This window comes from Tupaia chinensis, unplaced genomic scaffold (genome assembly GCF_000334495.1).
Source record: "Tupaia chinensis unplaced genomic scaffold, TupChi_1.0 Scaffold000489_1, whole genome shotgun sequence".
Taxonomy (NCBI): domain Eukaryota; kingdom Metazoa; phylum Chordata; class Mammalia; order Scandentia; family Tupaiidae; genus Tupaia; species Tupaia belangeri.
In genome coordinates this window covers 2,245,545-2,256,323 of record NW_006160001.1, presented here as the reverse complement: position 1 = coordinate 2,256,323, position 10,779 = coordinate 2,245,545, and the positions used below count along the sequence as shown (strand labels likewise).

Sequence of the window (10,779 nt, the reverse complement as noted above, 5' to 3'; positions counted from 1 at the left end):
GAATTAGGGCATGGCAAGACCTCTGTCTTTCATTCTGTCCCTCTCAAGAAACAAACAAACAAAGCATAGTCCCATCTTTTCAGGAATTCCTCTTATGTAGCCACCCAGGTTGTTTCTGTATATTCAGTTATACATGTATTAATTAGGATGTAAGTCCAACAGTCCAGACACCCAAAATAGCTGATTTTAGCAAGATACAAATTACATTTCCTTCATGTAATTGTCTGGCTCCTCTGGTGGCTTCTGTATACCAGAAACCAAGCCTCCTTCCATCTCATGTCCTGCCAACACCTTGCACCCTCCTACCCATAGTTTACAATGGCTCACTGCCATATCCACATTGCAACCAATCGATGTGGAAAAGAAGAAAGGTGACACTCTTTAAGGGATAATTCAGGAATTGGTTTTGGCATTTCCACTCATGTCATGACAGAATCTAGTCACTCACTCACACCTGATAGTAAGGAGCTTGGGCATCCCTAGTTGGCCACACCCACCTGAAATGTGGGGATTTTATTATGAGAAAGGAGAGAATGAACACAAGGGACATTGAGTCATCAGGTCACAGAGTATGACTAAAAGAAATGTGATGGGTATAACATGGAAAAGGCAGTTGGACATCTGGAAACAAGGTGCTAGCCTGAGAATAAGTTGTGCCATGTGTAGGAGTCAGGCAATTGGAAGTATATTAAAAGTCATAGTGTGTTTTATGAGAAAAACTAGACCCGTGATTGCCCTCAATGGCAGTTATATAAACTCTATAAATCTAGTTTCATCATCTGTAAAATGGGGTTAATAGGACTGACCTCTTAGGGCCGTTGGGAGGATTACATTAGGCAATGGTGTGCAGAGATTTTATAAATTCCAAAATGCTATGGAAACGCAAACTATTATGATTGTACTAATTGTGAGATGAAAGTTTGTGGTTCCAGAAATCTGTGAAGAAAGAAGGCAAGAGTCCTTGGGAATAGCTCACTTAGTTCAAAGTTGCTTGAGCTTTGTGCTAGGCCTCACTGAAATGATTGCCATACTTTCCTCTTAAGCAGATAAAAATTTACTGAGTACATGACAACCACCAGTGTTGACAAGATAAAGATCACAGCTTTGGAAGGGGTTTGTATTTCAGAAAGGACTAGGTTAACACAGCACAATGTTTTTGTTTGTTTGTTTCTGAAAAGCACTCAACTATGCATATATGCTTTCTAAATACACGTCCTAAAAATGATGGAGGAGACTGGAGAGACTATAGAATTCATTCTGGTCTCTATTCTAAAAAAGCAATTTCTTCTCTGTCTTTCACCATCTTGTGTAGAAATAAAATCCAAGATTGATAAACATCCTGACTTGTTTCCAGACTTCCACAAGGCAACAAAATATGGCAAAATAATATTTTTCTACTTCAAAAAGAGCATATTCAACATTTTATCCAGTTTAATGCAAGATTAAAATAGTATTTACAAGATATTTAAGTACATAAGTAGAAAGATTAATGAAATTATTTAGTATTTTACTAAAAAATCTAAAGACATCACAAGTTTCAGTTTAATAGGGGATTCCATTTGAGAGGACAGATGTGACAGGAAAAAATTATAGTTAAAACATTAAGTCCAGTTCCTCTTTTTATGGCCATAATCCCTCAGACTCTTAACCCTCATACCCTTATGTCAGCTAGGCAACATATCAGTATAGGAAAAGATACAGACCAAAAACAACTGATTTTTGAAAGGTCACTCTTTTCTTGGGGTGAATGCACCCAGGCTGATGGTAGCACCAATATTCCATACCTAATAAGAATTTTTAGCATTTTTAACCTATCATACATAAGAAACTTTTACATGTTTGATTTTTTCATGGTTTTCAGTGGGAAAATATAAATTTCTGATACCTTATTTTCCATGTTTATAGATAAAATATTGGGCTTTTGGAAAAGTCATGATGCATTTTTGCATAGAAAAACAGAAAAAAATACATCATGACTTTTCCAACAACCCAGTGGTAGTAATCTGTGTTCGTAATAAACATTCTTGTGATTTAAACATTTTATTTTTCTTACAATTCAGGTCTTGGAGTTAAACTGAGCAGGGTCCAAATCCCCACTCTGCTACTTTCTAAATATATGTCCTTGAGCAAATTGTGTATTTCTCAGGGCTCTAGTTTTCTCCTCTGTAAATGAAAATGAATGATAGTTACCTTAAAGGATGGAAGGTGGAATTAATTAAGTCTGTGTGTGCAAAGACCCTTGTTCCTGGAATAAGAAAACATTAAATTATCATAAGTGGTCATTAATGGTAGCTATATTGGGTATTAGCTTATAGTTTATATCTACAATAATCTTCAAAACCACATCATCAACCCCATGTTTCACACAGCACAATGACTTCCTAAGAAAGAAAGAATCCTGAAGCAATAGTCAGTGCGAGGATTGAGTTGGTTTGAAAGTAGGTTTCTGCTTCTGTGAGAAAAGCCTGGAGTGGTAGTTGATAGAGGAATGAGGACAGCAGTCTTACATTTACCTGCTACTTCTAGTCTTCTAACACCCAACTTGACATGAAACCCAGGAACAGAAGGTAGAACAGGCATACACAGATGCAGGGACATAGAGCAGGAAGAAAGAGCTGTGCAAACAGATTCCAGAGTTTAGCAAAGACCCCTTGGGCAGTTTATGGAGTAAGGGTGAGGGAGAGAGGAGCCAGTTGGAGACAGACACCCTGTAGAGGGCTGTAGAAATGAGCAAAGTAAGGGATTAAAGGGGCCTAAATGGAAGACAGGAACAGATCTGAGAGGCATTTTGTAGTGGCTGGAGGAAAGTGGGCAAGAGGAAAGTAGCTCTCTGTAGTTACTAACTCCAGGGTCTTGCCAGAGGTGCTAATGCTGTTAATAAAAAGGGAGGGCTCAGTAGTAGAAGCTGGTTTATTGATGAGGTGATCTGTTTACATATGACATCTTGGTTTGATTTCTTTATTTGCTAGTTTATCAATTAATTCATCAAATAGTATTGCATGAGCATTTGCTATCTGTCTAATACTACTATGCTAAGCTTCGGGATGCCAGGAGAATGAGAACTTGCTTTGTACACTCAGGTAGGAGGGATGAAGGTGACAAATAAACAGACAATTACAACATAAGGTGAGTGATGCTAAGATTGAGGTGTACCAAGGACACCAAAGAAGCATAGAGGAGGGGCACCTAACCAGACTGGGGGCTGGGGGTCAGAGAAATGAGGTAATGTCTCAGCTGAACTGAGTCATGAAGGATGAGCAGGGGTGAGCGAGGTAAGAGTAGGGAGAAGGGCATTTCATGTAGAGGAAGCAGCAGGTTCAAAGGCCCAGAGGCAAGGAATTGAATGGCATAAATTTGAGTCCTGCCAAGCTCTTGAGTATGACTGGAATGTAGAATGTAAGGAGGAGAGGTGGTACAGGGTAATGCTAGAAGGATAAACAGGGAGACACAAATGCTATTTTAAGGATGTTTTAAAGTGGGAATTGATAGGATCAGATCTGGGATTTAAGAAGATAACTCTAGCATAGCAGCATGGACTTTAGATTGGAGGCACAAGCAGTATTGATGTCAGCAAGAATCAGAGCCAGTTGTCATATTTATGAGGACTTGGACTGTAGGATGAAATGATCTAAACAGATTCAAGTGATAGGAAAGAGATAAATTAGCTGTTGGTAACTGATCGGATGGTGGTTAGGGGGAGGAGTGAACAAAAAGGAGCAAGGAAAGATTAAGAATTTCTGACTTCAGTAATGAGAGAACACAAGAAGTGAAATTTATTTTGTTTTTGGTAGGAGGAGGAGTAATGATTAGTTGAGGTTTGGTTATGTTGAACTTGAGATGTTTTATAGTTGTTGGGTAGAAATGTTTAAACGGCAATCATGTATTCAAGCCTGATGATCAATCAAGAGGCTGACTAGAGCTGGAGGTGCAGATTTTGGAGGTGTCATTATGAAGGTGGTTCCAGAATATAAGGGTGAAATAGTTGAGTTTACATGAGTAGCCCCTACAGAAGGGGAAGAGAAGATGGTAAGGATGAGCTTCTGGGAAAAATCAGGTCTTAGCTAAAGGTAGTGGAGATATGGAAGGGGATAGAGGATGCTGGAAGGGAGACCAAGGAGAGGCAGAGTCATGGCTTTCAAGGGAACCACAAGATTTAAGAAGCAAGGGTGGGGAACAGTACTGAAAGCTGCAAACTGTCAAGTGAAGACTGAGACATGCCCGTTGGATTTGCTGGAAAGTCATAATGACATCAGAGCATCGCTGTAAGTCTGTAGTGCGGAGAGGCTAGATGGGAGTAAGTTAAGGAGTGAATAGGAGATGAGGAAATGGAAACAACTTCAAGAAGGTTGCCTCTGAGGAATGGGTTGGATGTGCATGTGTGGTAGGGAAGTGACTGTTGCTAAGAAGGCAGAGACTTTAACATGGGAAATGCAGAAGGACCAGATAGATAAGAGTGAGAGCAAGAGAGAGAGAGAGAGAGAGAGAGAGAGAGAGAGAAAGAGAGATTGTAGATACATGACAGAAAGAGGATGAAAACAGATTGGGATTAGAGAAAGGGGAGTGAGCCAAGCGCTAGACCACTGGTGTTCACAACTTGACTACACGCTAGGGTCACCAGGAGAGGTAAATGAACAGCTCCCTAGGCCTGCTCCCAGACACTGATCTATGAGGTCTGGAGTGGAGAACAGGCATCAGTATTTGTTAATATTTGCAAGTGTTCTGACATGTAGCCAGGGCTTAAGAACTACTACACTGAGTATTTGATAATTATGTGTGACGTGCTTTAAAAACATTTTTGAGGTCTTTTTCATTCTCCTTACCAATAATGAATGTCTAATCATTTGCAGAGGAGGTTGTGAAGAACTATGACATGATCCCTGTCCTCGAGTGGCTTACAATCCCCGAGGAGAAATAGTAACAACCTGTAATATATATGTAAGTGCTAAAGTGATGGCACAATAGTTAGTAGGGTAAGATGGCCAGACAGACTGGTCAGGGTCAGTGTCAAGGGGAAGACTTGGGCCTTGGAGCAGTGGGGAAAACTAGATGAGCAGAGAAGAGGAGGGGCCCCACATTCCTCCCTCAATAATCCTTACAACCCATTTCTTGAACACATTCTCTGTACCGGCTACTTTATACACGTGACCACAAACATTATGATCATGCAAGATCATGTCATGTCCATTTTACAGAGGAAGAAACTGAGGCTCAGAGGATTTAATATCAAGACCACAGCTGGCAATAAGCAGTAGAATTGCGATTCTAGCCAAGATGGCTTGATTCCAATGCCAGTGCCCTTTCCACTACAATGTGCTGCTGTTCCTCACTCACAGGGCCCAGGCCCTCACTTACTATTTAGCAATGGGGTCTTGAGGACACAACACACTTCTGAAGCCCAAGGCAGAGTGAATCCTCTTCAGCTGGGGCTTTCTAGCCATTTGTGCAGGGGAAGTTCACACATCCATCCATCCTCAATCCTAGTGACTTTCAGTGGGTGTTGCCTGGACTACCAGCAGCAGCAATAGCACCACCTAGGAACTATTCGAAATGCAAGTCCTTAGACCCTTCTTCAGACCTACTGAATCAGAAACCCTGGGGAATGAGTCCAGAAATTTGATTTAAGTAAACCTTTTTTTCTGCATTTTTTAAAAATTTATTTTATTATGGGACCAGTAGTTAGCATAATGGCTATGTCACTGGACTCCTATGTAGTCAACTGCAGTTCGAGTACCAGACCCGGTGGCTTAAACTCACACCAGGTGTGTGTGCGTGTATGCCTAAGATCCCGAGAAGAAAATGGAGGAGGAGGGATTGCGGCGTGGTCATCCCCCCGAGGGGTGATTTCTCACTTTCTATCTCTCTGTCTATCTCTGTCTTTCTGGTGAGCACATGTGCCCTATAGCAAAAACCTCTCAAAAGTTATTTTATTATTTTATTTTATACATGCAATCACTATACATCACTACAGCTTGTGAAGTGAATTTACCCAACATGAATACACTTCACAGCAGTCCATTTGAAGATATCATATACGTTATCATCAACAACCATCCTTTCTTAAAGATTCTAGTGCTATTTGAAAATGGAGAATTAAAGTTGAAGTCCAACTTACCGAATGGGTCCAGATCAAGACCTCATTGTGCTAGTTCCTCCACATCTGCAGTCTACAAATAGAATGAAAGATCTGGGGAATTCCTGACCTGGGAAAGATCAGTGCCTGCATTCCCGTAGCCAAGAACTCTGGTCAAAGAATTCAGATGTCGAGAGCAACATTTTGATCAGGTGCCCGAGTCCAAATTCTAGGACAGTGAATAGATTCTAATAGAAGGTAATCCCCCAGTCTTCTGAAATATGTCAAGGTGTTTCCATTTAGCAAATCTTAAAACTGGATCAATCCTAGAACAATGTGAAACAGTATCTGTCCCCAACAATTTCACAGGAGCCTCAAGATGCAAACCTTATGGGAGGTGCACAGTTTACTCAAACAGAACTTCTGATCATTGGTACCTTTCTTGTTTGGTTGTTAACAGGAGGAAGTGATTGGAGATTTGAAACCAGGCACTGAATATCGAGTGAGCATAGCAGCTTACAGCCAGACTGGCAAAGGGCGTCTTAGCTCCCCTCGGCATGTTTCCACTTTGTCCCAAGGTAAAATAGGTTCAAACTCCTCAATCACAGTAAGGTGCTGAGATGCTGTTCACTCATTCCATCATCCAGCGAGTATCAGTAAAGACCCACCACGTACCAGGCAAAGTGCTAGGCTCTGGGAATTCAATGGTGAACAAAAACAAGCACAGCCTCTGACATCTCAAAGCTTAGTGAGGAAATTGAGACATTATCTAATTATGATGTACTCACAGTTAATGATAAGTGCTACCCACGATGCTGCAGAAATGCACAACATGCGGATGAGGGAAGAATTTGCCCAGGAGATGACAGATAAGTGTTGATCTGATGGGTGAAAGGCAATTAAGAAGGCGAGGAAGGAGTTTGCGAGAAGAGATTTATGGGCAAAGAAGATCCAGAAAATGCACATTAAGGTGGCAACTGTGTTGGACACAGGGGACCAAAGGTGGGTCAGTCAAGGTCACTGCTTGCATGGTGCCATTTGTGGAGGGAGAAGCAAAGAGTAAGCAAATGATCTCTGTGCATTGGAGGTTTGCATAACAGGCTGTGGGCACACACTCATACCGCCTCTCTCCCAAGGCACAGGGATGGTTTCAGAAAGATTCATGTCTTTGGCCTGGATTACAAAAGATGCATAGGATGTTGCTGGGATGGAAAGGTAGGAAAAGCCTTCCAAGCAAAGGCAAGAGGATGAACAAAGACTGGTAGATGTGCACATCTGGATGTGAAGATAGTAAGTAACAGCAGTTAGTCGAGGTGATGGGATCATGAGTGACTCCTACATGGTTACACACGGGGGCATTCCTCAAATGTCCTACCATTACTATAACTTCTCCTTATCGGGGGCAAAACACACACATGCACACACACACACACACACACACAATGGAAAGTAAATGGCAGTCGTTCCAAGCATTTAGTTTTCCTTGTAGGTAAACGTCAATTCTGACATGTGAACAGAGATGAAAATTTGTTAGGAAGTTGGGAGTATGACTGACAGTTTTAAAGGGTGCCTGTCATGGTATATCCCAAAGTCAGTGGCAAGGATATAATTTATCTGGCTTTCCAAACAGGGATTCCAGAGGACAAGGGGAATAGGGACCTTTCATTGACTCATACCTCATGTGGTGAATCTAGGTGTGGTTATTATTTAATGTATATTTGTTTTGGATTCTGAGGCTGTGCTGAGCCTGTCTAGGTTGTAGGGTGCATGCATGGTTATTATGTATTCAATCTCTCCAGCAGCTCAGACCTCCATCCAAGTCTAGCTTTGCTTGTCATCCCACCTAGATTCCTGCCTGCCTCCTACAGCACCCCAGCAGCCACATGTCATTGTGGTGTCTGATTCTGAGGTGGCTCTATCTTGGAAACCTGGAGAGAGTGATGGAAGCTCTGCTATTCAGTACTATTCTGTGGAATTTATCAGGTAAGTTTGTGCCACGTTCAAAGCCAAATGCATAAACCTTAGGTATTCTGAACATGAGGTAAAACTAGAGTGAGTCACCTCCATGTCTCTACCACATGTGTGTTTAAAAAAGGACCAGTGGGCCCAACCATGGTAGCACATGCTGGTTGATACTTCTACCCAGCAGGCTGAAGCTACATGGGAGGCCCAGGTTTAATTCCTGGCCCACCCAACAAACTGGGTTCAATGGTGTGCACCTGTAATCACATCAGCTCGGGAAGCTGAGGTAGAAAGATTACAACATGGTACAGCCTTGTCTAGAAAACAAAAGATAAATTAAATAAATAAATATAAGAAGAAAAAAAGAGAAGAAAAAGGGATAGAAAAGGAACGAGAACAAAAGCTCAGAGACCCTTGTTTATACACAGACCAGCCGCTATCTCTGCTGGCGAGTCATCTGGTAAAACCTGTCCTACCTGTCTACTTCTTGCCCATTTCCCTTCCGCAGTCAGAGACTGCTCTGTGTCCTGAAAACTCCCGAGACACCATTACCTGCAAGCCTGACTGCATTTCAGGCTTGAAACTTGCCCTCCTGTCTTTGAAACGTTATATTCGAAGTAAATATTTGATGATGACTTTTCTCGGGGGGAAGGGGGAAAAAAAACCTTTAAATGTAAGGTTTTTTCACGTACATACTGGCTTGCTTTCAGCTTTTTTCTCTTGTCTGTTTCTCTAGCTCTTGTTATTCAGCTTATCAGGGGGTAGAAGAATAATTAGAAAGTCTTACTGAACTTACAGGTATAAAAATATTGATGCTGAGTGTTGCTGTGCAATTTTAAGTAAAAAGAGAAAGAAAGGGAGGGAGGGGAGGAGGGGGGGAGAAGGAAGGAAAAGGGAGGGAGAAAGAAAGGGAGAAAGAAAAGAAAAGAAGAAGAGAAGAGATGAACGAAAGTATTCCCAATCCAAGGTCTTTTCTCCGAACAGGTGCAGTTTCATTGTGAATTGAAGCTGTGCCTAAGTGGGTCTGAAAATGATTGTGGAGTTGGCAGCAGTTCTCCACATTAAAGGTGATGACGCTTGTGTGAGACCTGCTACCTCATGGATTCATAAAGAGACTTGTTCAGCACCTCATTCCTAAGGCTCTCTGAAGTGGGACAAAAGAGTCTACCAATGTTTTATTAGCTCTGCCTCTGTTTCTTGATTTCCCAGCCTATTCCTTGGTAGTAGAAAACAGATATTTGTTTCTGTAGAGGAGAGGAACTGTACTGAGTTTCTTTAATGCTTGAGTACAGAGTGTTTCAGGTAGGACTTGTTGAAGCCCAGAAGGGGAAGACAAGGCAGCATGTGCACTGGCTCCTATGACTGTAAATTCCAGTGGCAAATCTAAATTCAAGGGTGACTAGATCCATGTCACTTCAGCCATCTTGTCTCTACCCACATCTCTGATTCATTAACTTTATATTCAGGCAAATTTTTCTAATATGGTGGCAAAATGGTCACCAAGCAATTAAGACTTGTAGTCTGTTAGTTTAACTCTGTACCAGAAAAAGAATGGCTATTTGTCTATGAGCCCAGTAGTCTTCATAGTCACCCTCCTTGGCCAGATAGGTCCCTTCTTATTCTCTGAGCCAACCACTGTGGCCAGAGTGGGAGAGGAGCAAGAGTTGGTTGATTGGTCAGGCACTAGTCATTTTTCAAGCTTGGGACTGATGACTGGTGGATCATTCAGACCTGTAGTACATGGATTGAGAGTTTAGTTTTCCTTAAAGGAAGCTTGTGGTACAACTAGGGAACAGATGCTAGAAGAAGTGTTCCCTGCCAAGGCCCAGATGATTGAGGATAATCCATAGTCCGGCTGGTAGATGGATTTGGTAGGCAAAGGCTGAAAAATGCCAGAACAGAAAAGATTCTAATCCTGGTCCTAGTATCAGGTAACTGGGCAGCATTGAAAGTCCTACAACTTCAGCTTCTCATCTGGAAAACTCTTAACATTTACAATAGACTTTCTCAAGTAAATTAGACAATGCCAGCAAAGCAAAATGTAATACTTTAACATTTTAGGGAAGGAAAAAAAGCGTAAGTTTCATGGTACTCTAGCAGATGATCTGGGTACCCCAAACAAAGATGATAGTTACCATGTATTATTAATTTTGTGCTCAAATGTGTATTTTTAAAACTTGCTCTATGTGTGTTACGTTAATAAAAGGTAGACATGTCAGTTTTTTTAAAGTTATTAATTTTTTCCTGAAAGAGTGAGAGAGACAGAGAAAGAAAGGGTGAGGGAGAAAGAGGGAAGGACAGGAACCTTCAACATGGTTTTCATATCACAATCCTTCCCCAAGCCCTGCAGCCATGCAGGAGCAGGGCCATGCCTGCCAGCATGCCTTGTGTGTTCGCGTAGAACAAGGACACAGACTCAGAGCCTTTCTTATGGGTTACAGCATCATATAGCAGTGCCCTACTGCCTACACGCTCATGACTGAGCCATGGTAATTTCTTAATCTTGAATGCACAACTGAAAATAGAAAATGAGATAAAGTCACTGGATTCAGAACCAGAAGAATAGGAGCAAACACTTCCTCCTCTCCTCATCAGCTGCATAGCCCAGTGCAAGTCAAACTCCTCTCCTAAGTCCTGATGCTGGACATAGTTTGGGACTCTTCTTTCTTTCCTAAAGAAACATATGGGTATTAGTAGTTTACTTAGAAGCAGAAATGAAAGAGCAGGGAGAATGGGAGAGGGAAAGA

At 41.7% G+C, this 10,779-nt stretch overlaps 1 protein-coding gene across 1 annotated transcript in view; it reads left to right on the top strand.

The window, feature by feature from the left end:
* EGFLAM (EGF like, fibronectin type III and laminin G domains) overlaps window positions 1–10,779 on the top strand; it is a 191,857-nt gene that overhangs the window by 75,079 nt on the left and 105,999 nt on the right. The window contains exons 5-6 of the mRNA XM_006156308.2: window positions 6,531–6,648; window positions 7,918–8,053. Coding sequence (XP_006156370.1) covers window positions 6,531–6,648; window positions 7,918–8,053 — 254 coding nt within the window. The remainder of the gene's footprint in view (window positions 1–6,530; window positions 6,649–7,917; window positions 8,054–10,779) is intronic.